General features: G+C 43.1%; 1 protein-coding gene and 1 long non-coding RNA gene across 5 annotated transcripts in view; one reads left to right on the top strand and one right to left on the bottom strand.

The window, feature by feature from the left end:
* LOC109300869 overlaps positions 1 to 4,871 on the top strand; it is a 13,614-nt gene extending 8,743 nt beyond the window's left edge. The window contains exon 2 of the long non-coding RNA XR_002098349.1: positions 3,893 to 4,871. This is a non-coding gene — a long non-coding RNA (uncharacterized LOC109300869). The remainder of the gene's footprint in view (positions 1 to 3,892) is intronic.
* The window catches only part of MARCH1 (membrane associated ring-CH-type finger 1), a 548,671-nt gene that overhangs the window by 50,947 nt on the left and 480,990 nt on the right, over positions 1 to 16,734 (bottom strand). For all 4 annotated transcript variants that reach the window (XM_019521737.1, XM_019521739.1, XM_019521740.1 and 1 more), the window contains one exon: positions 1,303 to 1,382. In XM_019521737.1, coding sequence (XP_019377282.1) covers positions 1,303 to 1,382 — 80 coding nt within the window. The remainder of the gene's footprint in view (positions 1 to 1,302; positions 1,383 to 16,734) is intronic.

The following is a 16,734-nucleotide window of genomic DNA, read 5'->3' on the forward strand; positions in this document are numbered from 1 at the left end:
AAAAGCCACTATTTCTAGGGGAGAAACCCCCCCCCCCACATATTTCAGTTCAGCTACTTTTGTTTTTAAGGTGCCATATCTTTAGAAATCTCTTTGTCAAGCATGTGTGTAATGTATCATAGTCCCTAGAAATTAATTACCAAGAAGTAGGTACACAAGAGATGCCAGTGGTAGCAAGGATCAGGTGAAAGGCACATCTATAATTCATAGCAATAAGAAATTCCTTTTTGGTAATGTTGAATCTTTCTTATTAGAGACTAACCTGCATGATTCTACATCATCAGACCAGTCATCACATGAAACAGGAGGTTTCTGAACAGCATCAGTCACACTGGGCCCTGGCACAACAGGTACTTCATTATTGGGAACTCCCAGAGCATGATTGCCAGAGCCTCCCTCTGTAAAGCCTTCCTTGAGATCTTTGTTTGGTCTAAGATAAGATGAAGTCTGCAGATCTCTGTGGTAGCTTTTCCCTTTGTTTTTTCCATATTTTCTTGAGGAACTCCTTGCCTCCTGAGAGGACACTGAAGACTGCAAAAAGCAAGATTCTTTACACCTTGACACCTTTCTTCTCCGGTGATTTAAAGTCTGGTTATCAGAATCAGACACCTCTTGTTTCTTTTTCCCTGTTGTCCCAAGAGTGACAAGTCCAAAGGCTTTACTGTTTGGGGACCCGTCCTGGTTACTGCAAGATCTACTGCTCCTTCTCTCTCTCCTGGGCATTTTGACCTTCTCTCTGGATCTCCTTTTAGCCTGTGCCCACTGACTATCATCTGAAGATGATGAATCAGATGTCTCCTTGTGAAGTGCATTCCACCTGGAGTTTGCAACCTTACTGTGCAATTTACAGTCTTTGCCCTTTCCTTGCTTTTCTGCATGCTCACCAGTGTCACCAGTCTCTTTTCTCCGCCTAAACCTTCGTTTCACTTGTTTCTTACCAGACTCCCTACTAGAAGGGGTCAACACCATGACAGAGGCTGCATGTTCAAATTTATCTTCTGATGCATCATGCAAGGTGGCAGATCTGGACAAAAGCAGTAGGCACAGAAGAGGGATGGAAAACAGCAAAGAGAAAGAGAGAAAGCAAAAAAAGAAATGAGACATGAAAATGGAAACATGGATTTTGATTTAAAAGAAAAATAAGACTATAAAAGGAAAAACAAAAAGAATACAACATCAAAAGAAAATCAAGACTGTGTAATGCATGAATTATGTTAGGCAGAAGCAAAAGCTACACATTATTAGATAAAGACAATGAACAGTGAATGACCAGCAGATCAGAATGACTTGTTCAACACTTACCGACAGATGTCCTGCGTGGAAGGACAGACAGACAGCCGGGACTGGCTCCTGGGAGCTGTTCCTGTTGTGGGACTGCTTGCCTGTTGAAAAAAGTTTGATAATTTGGAATCTTTGTCCATGAAATACATTGCAGATATTTTATTGTTTTGCCACATGATTATAAAGTTTAAGCAATGGTTGCTGCTGGTCATGGTGAACTTATGCACATATGCAAGTTTAAAAAAATACAGGAAGCCTGAACAAAAGCAAAACCTATTTGAGGAACTAAATGAGAGCGAAGGGTTTCAGCTTTCATTCAACAACACATATCTTTTCTGTTTGAGGAAGAGTCTTTCAGTGGTTGAGATTTCATTTTGGTTATGATCTACTGTCCATATTTGCTGGGAAGGCATATGATGTTGACTTCTATTTCAAGCAGAAAAACAAGTATGATGATCCTTGTCAAAATTAAGTGAAACATATTTACATTATGCTGAATGATGCTGGGCACAGAGGCTCAGCTAGCAAATCTGTGAAGAGTAGAGTGGCAGAACATCAGGAATATTAAACCTTTTAAAAAAAGATTTCCAAGGCAATCAGAGCATCTGCAGGAGTTAAATGAATGTGAAATCAATGAACCTCAGAAGGTCCAAAGTGCAGGCTGTAATTCTATAGAACCTACTGCATTCGCAAAGTGAGAGAGAGAAAGAGACGTTAGATGCATTTAGTGTCTTCAATTTCCCTCATAAGGTTGTCACTGCAATTTGCAAACTATATTGCTGAGTGCATCCAGTGAGAAACACTTTTTGATGGTGTTGATAAGAAACTATTTCAGTCGCCCTGCTAATTTATTGGCAAGCTAGCTGTAGAAGATCCAAATTTAGGCCCCAAGTGTCCTGGTTTGCCAGAAGCCTGACAGAGGATTGCTTGGGGGCTATAACAGGAATAATAAAAACCTTTTTGCAGGGTCTAGCCCTCCCCCTGGATGATAAACGGTGCTATGGTTTGGTATGTAGTCCTGTAATGAGGTAGTGAGCACCATCAATTCAGTGGGAGACAAAACAGTGTGAACTTTAAGCACTGGGGGAAAAATATGTCCAAGGCAAACAAAGTGCATTCAGAAGAATAAACATTAAATAAGAGTTGTGGATCAGATCCCATATATTTTCACCAAGTTACAGGACTGGAAACAAACAAACAAAATTATTGTACAAATCATTCAATCAAAACAACTCCTGGCTTACTTTGCACAGGTCAGGAAATACCCATTTTTATTTCAATCAGGTGTCAATTTTGTACTTATGAAAAAGGAAAAAAAATTAGTGCAAGCTAACAGTTTTAGATAAGTATACTGAGTGCTTCCTGACTCATAAATCAGACACATCATAAGGACCTTATAAAATTCATGGGGTAAAAGTCCACTATTGGTTGGCCAAAGCGCAGCTTGCAACCGACTTTGAATTACCAAGCTAAAGTGAAGGAGCAATTGTTAGCCCTGTGACTATGTAAGTGCTCATTATAAGAAAAGATAGGTATCTGTACACCTCTAGGCAAGGGACATACGTTACACATAAAGCGTATAAGTGAGTGGAAACTGGTTCAAATCTGTAACACAACAGGACTAGGGACAGAAGTTACATATAAACTGGTTTAAGTGATCAGAAACTGGTTTAAACCTGTAACAGACTAGAAGTTCAGTGCACATAAACCAGTTTCAAAATGGCCAAAACTGGTTTAAGAAAAAGCTGGTTGAATATAGTATCAGACTTAACTGATTTGGGTCAAACTGCTTTATGAAACTTCTGTTCCAGATCATTTCCTGCTTCAAGTTAAATCAAAGTTCCTCACCATCCCAGGATACTTTGCAGCCTTGAGCTGGGCTGTGTTGTCTGCTCCGAAGACCAGGGTTGAACCCACGCCTCCACTCCCTTGCCAGAGCAGTGTAGGCTGGCTGACAATGGGGTGGGGGTGGGAAACCCAGCAGGGGACCACAGCTGGGTCTGCTGAGGGGGAGGGGGACAGCCCCTGCCAGTCTTTTCCCTGCTGGAGCAACGGGGAAAGGAAAGGGGAAGTGGGTTGGCAGGCTCAGGTGGAGGGGAGGGAGGGGGTTTAAATCCTCTCTCCCACCTGCAAGGGCCCCTAGCCAGGGTCTGCTTGGCAGAGGATCAGCAGCCCCCGGCAGGCTATTCCCCACTTGCAGCTGGAGCAGAGGGGGCAGGAGTGTGGGATGGTACACTGGGGGGACCCCAGCACCGCAGGATGCTTTGCACCTCCCCTGCAACTCCCCCTTGCAGGGTAGGCAGGATAACCTTGGCCCATGCTGTCTGCTCCAGCCAAGCAGGGAGGCATACTCTAGCACCCCCTGGCTTCTAGTCTGGGCCACTGCAGGCATGTGGCTGCATTTCCAGAATCAAAAGTGAATGTCTGCTTATCAGTTCAGGCTATGCAGCTTCTCCTAACCTGCAAAGACTGAACTGATTCAGCCTTGGGCTTTTTAACTGTTTGTACTTAGCCCTAGAGGGCAATTCTTTTTCTATAATGGGGGCACTTCTGTCTGCAGAAGAAGTAACAGAATCATACCTATACTGTGACTGGGCCTTCTTTTGAACAGGGACCACCAACCATGATATATTTTATTGAGGGCTCAGATGAGACTGGGAACCAAGAAACGTAACTGCTTCCCTGGATTAGATTCTTGCCTTGTAATTTTACTAACAATTCCAAACATGAAAAATAAAACTTTTTATGAATGAAAAAGTCCAATTGATAAGGGCGTGTATGGGCTCTGTCTTTATTTTTCAGGTGTTTTTCAAAGGCTGGGTTACTTCTGCCTATTGCAAAAATGAGATGCAATGTGTCATTGGGCAGAGGAAGTACACTAAAGTGTTTGCCACTGAATGTAAAAAAAATACGTATCAATGGGAAAACATTTTATGTTACTTATCTTCTTTCCTACATAAGTGAACACTTCAATTAAACAGTTTTTAAGGAGAAAATAAAATAACAATAAAGTCTGGGGAAAGAAATGTTAGAAACAGCTGGTGGGCGTATTCTCAGGGTTGTATTCTTTCTCTTCTCAACATCTGTGATCAGTCTCAAATAATAATAACTTTTGTCTTGTACAGATTGCATGAGTACTTATTACGCTGCTGTCAATGTTAAGGGAAAATGCAGAAGGCAGTGCCTGATTGAAGTTGCTGGACTGTGCAGTACCAGATGCTCAGGGGCAAGAGGAACATCCATTCAGGCCACAGAGCAGCTGAGGAACTGTTACCTGGAGACCACTCTAGACCATGCTAAAGCAGGCAGCATAAGTCCTTGGACAGTCACCCTGCAGGGAGGAGAAAAAAAAAAGCCTGACATAGAAGTGGATCCTCTATGCTTCAGAAAATGGGGCCTGCTCATAAATTTTTCCTATCATGTTAAACTCTGGATCCTTGCCTGGATTCAAAATTCAAACTGTATTCAATACCCTCACTGCAACTGAATGGCATTAGTTCTTGTAGCACCAGAGGGTCTAGACTTGATCCTAAAAGTGCATGGAATGAGAACAAGTCTGAATGTACAATAAATAATTGTTGCTAAACCCACAAGAGAAAATTATTGTAATTAATAAACTGTTAAATTTCTTTATAAAGAACATTTTCTGCAGCTTTTTCTTCAAAAAGAAAGATTTTGCAACTGATTTTTGGGGGGATAGGTCTTCATTGGAGATGGATTATCTGTATAATTTGTGGACAATTTTTATATTTGCTTTTTCCAGCTGCATGAAGGCCAGTTATCTGTTTAGCTGTAAAGAGCCATGACCTGTGGGGAGACTGCGTAAATAGGACTACTAGATTTAGCACACAGCATCACATCACTGATCTGCTAATCCAACACCCTAATATATTCATGACTAAATTTAGAGTGCAAGACACCCTGGTGCAGAGGATTTAAGTGGGACTTAAAAAGATGCATAGGCTTTGTGTTGTTGCTCTACCCAGGAAGACTGACTGACAGTGAATTTAACACTCTTCATCAGTAGTTCATAGATAGATTGCATTATATTGCTTTGTCAATTTTAGCTACAAGTTTGGGCTTTTTTCTTTTTCTTTTTTTGGGAAACAAATTTCAACTTGTGGATCACTCTAACTGTTCTTTGCAACAAATTCTTCAAGATTTGCTGTTCAAGTTGTATGCCCTACTGCCTGCAACATGTATGAATGATTTTTGTCAGTGATTGACTTAACTACTACAGATATATTCTGCTTTTGATCAACACAGACTTCATTTAAACATAAAGCAAAGTGTACTTTTTGTTCAAGTGAATTTCAGCTGCAAGTCACTGTTAGTAAAACAGTAAATAGAAATTGGTAGAAACACATTTGTATAAATCTATTTAAAAATGAACAAAATGTTTTTCAAGAATGGTCTTTATCCTAGATGAGTTTGAATTATATTAAGAATAGCTTCATATATTGGAGAGGAAGGATAGTTCAAGTCACTGCTTTAACTACAGGTTTCCTGTGTGACATTTACCAATGATTTAGGTTGAGAACCTCAACATTATTTGAGCCTGATAATTTGGGTGGATTTTCCTAATACAATCTCAGTCAAGGTAATGACTGTTCAAGGGAAAATATACACAACAAATATCTTGCTAATACACAACTGTAGCATACAGAATCATATTGCTGTAATTTGGTATTTTGCACACTATGATTATTTTGAAGCTATTGTATTTATTGAATGGGGATAAGATTGATATTGGGGGCTCCAATTCATTTGGCATGTAGAATAATGGATTCTTTGAAAATGCATATTCCTTTAATAGTTTCTTATTTTTGACAGCTTCATTGTATATTGCATTCAAATGGGAAAACTAAACCAGAGGCCATCTGTACTAATTTTATCATAGCAAATTATATCAGTAGCATAATTAAAGGTGGTAATTCAAAATTAGGTTGTCTGACAACCCATTTATAAGCAAGGCAGCTCATTTCTTCATGACATCAAGGCTAGGAATGTGCTTAAGGGACGGTGCCAACTCCTGTTGATTAGGTTTGGCATTTTAAAAATTTCTGTTAGAATAGATTCCCTAGTCACCACCTTCTTGTGTCTGAACCAGTTTAGATGAACTCTTCTTCAAGAGTATGCAATTTAATTAACAGGGATGACAGGGCATTTTATTCATAATTATTTTCAATCTGCCAATCTTGTTCAACAAGCACTGATAATCAACTTGACAAAGAGAATCCTTGTAAATACCACACGTGCAAGATGACAGAGAAACCGAACAGACCATCAAGTCTAATATGGAGTATATTTATTTTTTCTTTGTTGTTACTATCCCCTACTAAAGGCAAAAAAAAACCCAGGTAAAAAAACAAAAAATAAAAACAAAAACAAAACAGAACCAAACAGACAATCAACCACTCATGACATTACAGACGATCGTGGAATTAATGCACAGCCTCCTCACTATAAACCCTACAAATTTCCAAATCACTATTAACATGTTTCTGGATCTTTGATTTGTAATTGTCTTGGAAAGCTTTCCATCCAGAAGCTAATCAGAAGATACGAGCTTTTGTGCTGGAAAATTATTGTTTAATGTTGCATATTCAAGTTTTTCAGAATTTAACAGGCAAAGAGCAGACTGATGGAAGTGTTTGATATAAATATGTTTCACACATGTAAAACATTGTGTTTTAATGGGCTCACACTTTATAAAAGAAGATATCAGTGGAGATATCAATGGAGAATTCATGCAGAATGATTTCATGCAAAGGGTAAATGTATGGCAGAAACTATCTAGAAAGGTGCTTAAGTCCATCCATAATTCTCTCGTGAGTGAGGCCATCTGTATTTTCAAGAAACCCTTGGCTCAGGATGGTATTTGCACCAATGGTGAACAGGAAGATACTAAGATACTAACAAGGGCAAGTAGGTTGTAGTAGAAATCTTGTTCCATGTCTAAAATGACTAATGCTCTTGTTCACGTACAAAGTGTACTTTCTAGCAGTGATTCATCATAGAGTCTTCCAGATCCAAAGACTCATATATTCAAATTGCTGAAGCATCCTGTCCTATTAATATAACAATACTTTGGAGAGCAGAAGCCTGAGAGGATGAGCAATGGTTTATATAGCTTTATATATTTTGGCTCAAGTAATATTAAGATCAGTCACAAAGTGGTCTGCGATTGTTTATTAATGATTTTTTTAATCCAAAAAAATACTGGTTTGTCAAGCTGAAGCTTTCATGGAAATGTATTGATTTCAGTGGTTTTTTTCTTTGGAAAGGTTTGTCAGATCTTAAATGATCAAAACCACTATTTTCAAAACCACTTGCTTTCCAATCAGATCTCATCAGGAGCTACCGAAAGTTATTACTATATAATAGCTGTTCAGCAAAGTTTCAGTGAGTTGACAGTCCCAGCTCAGATATTATTGGACACATTTCTACATCACTTGATTCATCATGGTGTTGTTGCAGACTTAGAATATTCTTTGTGTAGTACCAATGCAAAAGAAAATATACTTCTGTCCTGAAGGGTGTAAAGGTTACATTCAACGTGATAGTAATGTCCCCGTTTTTGTACACACATAAAAAATGCCTGGCTCTGAGTCTGAATAGATATCATCTGGGTGCTTCTAGTTTCTTTTCTTTGAAAAGTACATACATTACATAAAGTAACTACATATATCATTATTCCTTGGTTGGAAAAAGATTTTTCTCCCCTGCTACCAGAAAAAATGTAAAAAAAATTTAAATTAGAATGAAGACCTGAATTTGAGTTGCAGAGGCTCTGAGCTCTGCATGGAAGTCAATGAAAGCTGCAGATACTTCAGACCTCTGAAAGTCAAAGCCTTCCTTGGACAATGTTTAGGAATCCTTGGGTCAGTGGTTGCCTGTGAATGCAGGGGCCTGGGAAGCTCCTTCCAGTTCTGTTTTCTTGTGCCTGTGTGGCATAAGCCAGCACTGTGCTAAGACACCTGATCTAGCTTTACACATATGAGCTCTGAAACCAGAAACAGACATGTGGGTGTGTGATTGCACCCAGGATAATAAGCTGACAGAGTTGCCTGTCTGCTCAAAGGGCTGTGCTAACACTATGCTAGCTCACAGTATCACTGCTTACCACTGCCTTGCACCATATAGGGTAGTTATTTTTTCACTCAAATGAGTAAATCAAGTTTATTTTGCAATGAAGTGGCATTAAAAAACAAATTTTAAGTGGTAAGATTATCTATCCGTTAAAGATACCAACAAATAAATACAATTTTTAATTCTAAGTGTTTACTGGATTGCTTTCCTTCTCTATTACTATGATAAGTTAACCTTTTTTGAGGAAAGGGTCTATTTACTCAGGGGTCCAAGTCAAAATTCTGTCCTTGTTAAAAAATCAAGAAAATTGCTAGCTAAGCTTTGAATTATCAGAAGTTCTATAGTTTTCATCATCTCTGTGTTGCAGCAATGCAATTACTTTGATTTGTGATTCTCTCTTACCTCTTTAGGACATATATTCCTCGGCATTATCATTTTCTTAATAAAAATGTAGCCCAGCTCACTGAAAAACGAACTCATTTTCCCGAGTCAGCAACTAAAGGCACTGGAACTGAGCAAAACCAAAAGTGAGCACAAATTCAAAAATTCCTAACATGCCAAGTTTTAACCATAATTCCATCTTCCATCTTCAGCAACTTTTTTGTTTAAGCACCTTCTTAACTTTAGCTGTGTAATTAATTCAGCTGGGACAAGGTGTTTTATTCCAGAAGTCTCACAAACGGCTGAAAGTTTGATTAAGAAGCAAAGACAATTGTCAGCTTTGGGGATGGTTAATGTTATTATTATTAACCTTTCTATTACACTAACCCCCACGAGGCCCAGCTGAATTGGGACTCCATTTTGATGGGCTGTACCCAAACATATAGTAAGACACACACGTGAAGGGTTTATGACCTAAGTTTATTTTCTGTTCATTCCTGTATATACAGTATTTGTGTCTCCTACCCTACAGCTTCGGAGCTAAGCAAACTTTATTCTGCAAAAATAGCCCTAAATATTCCAAATGACTGACCTTTTAGATTTGGGACAGCATGGGCTAGAACATGGTCACTGAGTTCACTTTATTGTCATCCTCAAGGGGCTTTTCATAGACTTCTATACACAGTTCTATTTGACTGAGTTGTTAAATAACATGGCACTAAACTATCTCAGCTTCTTAAACCATTTATTTCTTAAACAATGCCAGTGATGTAACTAGGGTAGGGTAGTTGCCCCAAGCACCAACTTGGTGGAGGCGGGGAAACAGCTACCACTACAGCTATGCAATCATGCTGGCAGCATGTGGAAGTGGCCACTGTCCCTGTGTGTGGCAGCTTCCCTGGGCACCTGCCCATGTCATTATGCCTCTGATCAACATAATGCTAGCCACAATTTTGGATCTTGTAGGTTGGTCCATAAGTATGGAAAAACTCATACCTCTGCTCCTGAAGAACAGCTTGTAGATCTCAGCCATAGGGGCAACAGAAACATGTAAATCCAAATCCAAATAAAATTTTCCTGAGCTCAAATTAGGAACAAAGTGCACCTATACACATGTAGTGAGGCTTCTCCCATGCGCTGTAATTATAGCGTGTTTATGTAACTGATGAAAGATACAGGTATCTATGGGATGTAAAGAATGGCTTCCCCTCCTCCAGTAACCAGGGAGCCAGCAACCACAGGCTACAAACAGAATTTGCGGGCAGTTTGGAAAGAAGAATAAGAGGAGGAAGCGGAAGAGAAACCAAGCACCAGGCACCAGATCGTGCCCAGGGAAGGTAAGTGAACTAGAGCTGCCTGTGCCTTTGGTTTCCTAAGTGTTTGATTGGTGGGCTGTGTGGCGGGACAGTAGGGGGTGCTACTATGCTGAGTCACCAACCTCACCGTGCCCAGCTCAAAACCATACTTTGGGAGTCTCCCCTGGGGTGCCTACATCCAGCCGTCCCCCTTCCTGGAGACCTCCCACAAGCCTGGGGTAATGTTGCCACCACCCAGGCACTGGTCTCTGTTAGGACACTGTGCAGCCTGGGGTACACAGACCCAGCGAGCCTCAGGGGTGCTTTGTCCCCGGAAGTATTTCTGGGTTCTCCTTAAAGCCTGGAGCCTCCCAAGATATTCTCAGGTAGGACTGAATTAGTTAATAAACAGCCGAACACTCCTAGAAGCAAAACACATTCTGACTCCTCTCCTCTCAGGCATTCACAGCTAGACGTGCTGAGCCAGATAGCCTTTTATTGATCAGAAAGAAAGGGAATGGGAGGGGCTAGAGAACAACAAAACACCTTGAGCAATACAGAATAAATTGAGCCTTTCATCAAATTTGGGTTTGGGGACCTTTTTAACACACAACTAAAATACTTAGTTCTAATCTAGTGGCCAGATCCTAGATGTCTACTCACAAATCTTCCAGAGATCTTTTCTGGAGGTACATCCTTCTGAGTTCCCAAAAATGACTGCCTGTCCCCTTCCCAAAATGTCTGCTGCAGGGAAGGGAAGAGTGATCTCCCCATTCCCTTAGGAATCTTCACAGCGCAGTCACGTAGGTGACCAGGCTCAGCTGCCTAGGTGACCAGGTTGACCGAAACCAGGCAGTCTGAAAAAACACAGAGGGGACTGGCCTGTCTCAATACAGAGGTGAGGCAGACCAAGGAGGGATTCTTCACAGCCTGTGTGTGTTTGGGGCGTGTTCTCTGAGAAGCTGAGAGTGTTGCTGGCTGAGAGATTGCTGTCTGGGCCTGACAAGACCTAGTAAGGGAATAGAGCCAGTCCAGGCCCAGCAAGGTATAAAAGGAAATTCCCTGAGCAACCAGGGAGCCAGTGACCAGGGGCTGCAAACAGGGTAAGCAGTCTGCAAGCAGTTCACAGGCGAGCTTGCTCTCCCCCTCCCCCACCACCTTTTGAGGGAAGAGCCTTTCAGGTTGGTGTGAGGAAGCAGGAAAAAAGGATACTTTGGAGGCAAATGAGCAGTAAATAGGCCAGCTTCCAGGCGAGTTTGCTAGGGAAAGTGTGCTTGCAAGAAGGGCAGTAAGAGAAGGCAGCTCAAACAGACCCAAGGAAATGGCTAGAGGATGTTGCAATGTCAGAGTCACTGCCACTGCCTCTGATTACACCTGTGAGGTTTCTGTCCAGGCAAGACTACTCACCATTGAGGCTACCACCCAGGTCTGAGTTCAGCACTGTGTGGACTGTGGGTTGCAGGTTCCTTCCAGTGACAGTCAGGTCAGGGGGTGCTTGCAGTGTGAGCGGTGCCTCCTGGTGGTGTCTGTCAGGGAACAGGCAAGAGAGCTACAGGAGGAGGTGGTGATGCTCTGAAGCATCCTCCTCCATGAGGAGTTCATCAGGTTGATGCTGGAGGAGACCTCCAGGACTGTAGTGGAAGAATTGCCAGAGAGGCAGCACTAGAGAAGAGAAAGGACGTGGAAGGGTGGAAGCTACAAGATAGTGATCTCTAGCAGTAAGCAGAAACCTTCACCTCAACCTGCAGCAGTTTTTCTGGAGAACAGATATACAGCCCTAGCAACAGAGAGGGAGGAGCACATTCCATTGGTAGAAGACAGGCCAGGCCTCACCAAGGTAGGAAGGATCAAGACATCCACCACCAAGAAGAAATGACAGGTGGTGGTGGTTAGAGACTCCCTTCTACAGGGAACAGAGGAAGCAATCTGCTGACCTGACCTGTTCTCTCAGGAAGTCTGCTGCTTGCCCAGACCCAAGATGTCATGGAGATATTATTGAGACTCATCCAGCCCTCTAACTACTACTCCATGCTGCTCATTCATGTGCACATCAATGATATTGCCAGGGGAGACCCTTAGCAAATAAAAATGACTACAGGGCTCCCAGTGCAATGATGAAAGGGTCTGGGGCTCAGGTCATGTTCTCTTCAATCCTTCCAATCAAGGGAAGAGCCTGGGCAGGAATGTCTGCATTCTGCAGATGAATACCTGGCTGTGCAGGTGGTGTCACCAGTAGGGCTTTGGTTTCTTCAATAATGGGATGCTGTTCCAAGAAGGATTGCTGGGAAGAGATGGGATGCACCTGACAAAGAGAGGGAAGAGCATCTTTGCAAGTAGGCTCACTAACCTGATGAGGAGGGCTTTAAAATAGGTGCACTGGGGAATGGAGAAAAAAGCCCTTAGGTAATTGGGGAAGTGGGAGACCTGGAGAAAGAGTAAGCAGGAGGGGGCACTATGGGAGGTGTTCTCATACTTCCTGAGAAATCAGGGCAAGTGACTAGTTACCTCAGGTGCCTGTACACAAATACACAGAACCTGGCAAACAAGCAGTAAGAATCGGAAGTCCTTGCACAGCCATGGAACTAAGACATGATTGGAATAACAGAGACTTGGTGGGATAGCTTACATGACTGAAGCACTGTCATGGATGGGTATACATTGTTCAGGAAGGACAGTGAGGGGAGAAGAGGAGGAGGATTTGCACTTTATGTAAAAGAGCCATATGATTGCTCAGAGCTCCAGTATGAAACTGGAGGTAGACCTGTTGAAAGTCTCTAGGTTAAGGTTAGAGGGAAGAACAACATGGGTGATGTGGTAGTGGGGGTCTGCTATAGACCACCAGATCAGGAGGAAGTGGTGGATGAGGCTTTATTCAAACAGCCAGCAGAAGTTTCCTGATCACAGGCCCTGGTTCTCATGGGGGACTTCAATCACCCTCACATCTACTGGGAAGGCAATACAGCCATGTACAGACAATCCAGGAAGTTTCTGGAGAGTGTCAGGGAAAACTTCCTGGTGCAAATGCTGGAGCAGCCAACTAGGGGCCATGTTCTTGACTTGTTACTCACAAACAGGGATGAATTGGTGGAGAATGTGGTAATGGATGGCAACTTGGGCAGGAGTGACCACAAGATGATTGAGTTCAGGATCCTAAGGAAAGGAAGGATGGAGAAAAGCAGAGTAGGGACCCTGGACTTCAGAAAAGTTGACTAACTCGCTCAGGGAACTCATGAGTGGGATCCCCTGGGAAGCCAATCTGAGCAAGAGAGGAGTCCAGGAGAGCGGACTCTACTATAAAGAAGCCTTACTGGGAGTGCAGGAACAAACCATCCCAATCTGCAGAAAGACTAGCAAGTATGGCAGAAGACCAGCTTGGCTTAGCCGGGAGCTCTGCGGTAAACTAAATCACAAAATGGAAGCTTATAAGAAGTGGAAACTTAGACAAACAACTAGGGAGGAGTATAAGAGTACTGCTTGGGCAAGCAGGGATGAAGTCAGGAAGGCCAAAGCACAATTGGAGTTGCAGCTAGCAAGGGATGTGAAGGGTAACAAGAAGGATTTCTACAAGTATGTCGGTAGCAAGAGAAGAAAATGTGGATCCCTTACTGAATGGGGGAAGCAAACATGTGAAAGAGGACGCAGAAAAGGCTGAAGTACTCAATGCCTTTTTCACCTCAGTCTTCACGGGCAAGGTCAGCTCTCACAGCCAACAGTGGCAAAAGAACAGGTTAGGGACTATTGAGAAGAGCTAGACATGTACAGTCCTTAGGGCTGGATAGGATGCACCCAAGAGTGCAGAAGGAGTTGGCTGATGTGATTGCAGAGCCATTGGCCATCATCTGGGAAAACTCATGGCCATCAGATGAGGTCCTGGTTGATTGGAAAAGGGCAAACATAGTGCCCATATTTAAGACGGGGAAAAAGGAGGATCCAGGGAACTACAGACCAGTCAGCCTCAGCTCAGTCCCTGAAAAAATCATGCAGAAGATCCTCAAGGAGTCCATTTCGAAGCACCTGGAGGAGAAGAAGGTGATTAGGAACAGTCAGCATAGATTTACCAAGGGCAAGTCATGCCTGACCAACCCGATTGCCTTCTATGATGAGATGTCTGGCTCTGTGGGCACAGGGAGTTGTGGTATGCCTTGATTTCAGCAAGGCTTTTGATACAGATTCCCACAACACTCTTGCAGGCAAGTTAAATAATGGATGAGTGGACTGCAAGGTGGGTAGAAACTGGCTGGAGCATCAAGCTCAGGGGGTAGTAATCAATGGATCTATGTCTAGTTATCAGCCAGTATCAAATGGAGTGCACCATGGGTCAGTCCTGGGCCTGGTTTTGTTCAATGTCTTCATCAGTGACCTGGAAGATGGCATAGAGTGCACCCTCAGCAAGTCTGAAGGTGACACCAAGATGGAGGAAGTAGTAGATACGCTGAAGGGTAGAGCTAGGATTCAGAGTGACCTGGACAAATTGGAGAATTGGGCCAAAAGAAATCTCAGGAGGTTTAACAATGACAACTGCAAAGTTCTGCACTTAGTACGGGACAATCCCATGCACCAGCATAGGCTGGGGGCAGACTGGTTGGGCAGCAGCTCTGCAGAAAAGGACCTGGGAGTTACAGTAGACCAGGTAGACAATAAGCTGAATATGAGCCAACAGTGTGTTCTTGATGCAAAGAAGGCTAATGGCATAATGGGCTACATTGGTAGGTGTGCTGCCAGCAGGTCAAGAGAAGTGATCATTCCCCTCTATTCTGCACTGGTGAGGCCACATCTGGAGTACTGTGTTCAGTTTCGGGCTCCCCACTACAGAAGGGATGTGGATAAATTGGAAAGGGTCCAGCAGAGGGCCACAAAAATGGTGAGGGGGTGGTGGACATGACTTATGAGGAGAGGCTGAAGGAACTGGGCTAAAGAAGAGAAGACTTAGAGGGGATTTAACAGAAGCCTTCAACTACCTGAAGGGAGGTTCAAAAGAGGATGGAGTGAAACTGTCCTCAGTGGTGGCATGCATGGGTGACTGGTGCCTCTTGAGTTGGGGGGAGCACATACAGCTGATCCCACTGGCTGGAGGGGGGGTCCCCAGGCAGCTGATCCCACTGGCCGGCGGGGGGCCAATCTCACTCACCAAAAAGCAGCCACGCCACTTCCAGAAGTCCCGCAGCCACTTCCGGAAGCAGCGCAGCCACTTTTGATGGCAGTCCCGTTCCCTGGCCCGTGCTCGCAGAGTGGGCACTGGTGCTCCCACCTTCCCCCTCCCTGCCCACTGGCTAAACAGGGAGTGAGGCCTGACAGGAGGTGCACTGGTGCTCTCAGGGGGTGCATGTCCACCCCCGTGCACCCTCTACATGTCGTCACTGGTGGCAGATGACAGAACAAGGAGCAATGATCTCAAGATGCAGCAAAGGAAGTTTAGGTTAGATATTAGGAAGAATTTTATCACTAATAGGATACTAAAACACTAGAACAGGTTACCCAGAGAGGTGGTGGAATCTCCATTCTTGGTGGTTTTTAAGATCAAACTAGACAAAGCTTTGGATGGGATGATCTAGTTGGGGATGGTCCTGCTTTGAGCAGGGGGTTGACCTACTGTGGTCCCTTCCAACCCTCATTTTTTATGATTGCATGATTCTATGCAAGGATGCCTATAATTACAGTGCATTGGAGTAGACTCGATTAATCAAGTCTGCTGGAGTGTGGTAATTACTGTACTCCAGCAGACTCCAGTGTCTTGTGTATCAGCATCCTTGCACTTTAAAATGGTGGTTGGGGTGCTTTAACTAAAGCTTTAGTTAAAGCACCCTCGCTGACATTTTGAAGTGTGGGGGCACTGATAAATTAGATGCTCCGGGTACTTTAATTAGAATGGCTCCCAGACCCACTCTAATTGAAGCCCCTCCTCCTGGGGCGCATGTATAAATGCCCAAATATTCCTCCCACTTCTTTTTCTTCCTACCTGGAACACACAGTTTTTCTTGTATTGGAATATAGGTTTATGGGAACTAGAGAATTTACCTGAATCAGTGACTTAACACAGTCAGGTCACAACTCTAGTGTGTCTGTCAACATAAGAGAAGACCAAAGTGCTGACAAACATGATCAAAAGATAAAATTATTTACATTAACTTGTCTTCGGTACTGAATGCGGAACAACCTCACTGCCTTGCTATTTTAATAGACTAAAGTTCACTATCTTATTTGACACTTATTTGTATCCTAATGAGAGCTTATTTTGAAAGCTCTCATTAGGAAATGCTTCAAAAAATGCTTGAGTGCTTTGAAAATTCACATGAAGTATGGATCTGCCTTCTAACCAGTAAGGAACATAGAAAAAAATATTACATAGCCTGTCTCCAGCAGCAGCAGCTTCTGTCATGGGGCAATGCACTGGACAGGATGCCTTCTAAGCCAGAACCAGTGTAGCCAGGGCTGCGGGGACAGGCTAACTCAGCCGGGCTCACAGGCACTGTCATTCTGCACATGCTAATAGCTGTCCCCAAGCACGGCATGGATATGCTGCTTCCAATTTTGAAAGCAGCCATGAACAACAAATCTTTTTTAAACTGTGCAACTGGTCAGGTTGATCATCTATCTTACAGTCACTCTCAGACCCTCACTTCTATTTGGCTAAGTCCTACGTGGATCTTAAATCTCGGCATCGTGCCCCAGCTCTTGGGATATTTTT

The sequence above is a fragment of the Gavialis gangeticus genome, unplaced genomic scaffold, assembly GCF_001723915.1.
Source record: "Gavialis gangeticus isolate Ggan-Ray unplaced genomic scaffold, GavGan_comp1, whole genome shotgun sequence".
NCBI lineage: Eukaryota > Metazoa > Chordata > Crocodylia > Gavialidae > Gavialis > Gavialis gangeticus.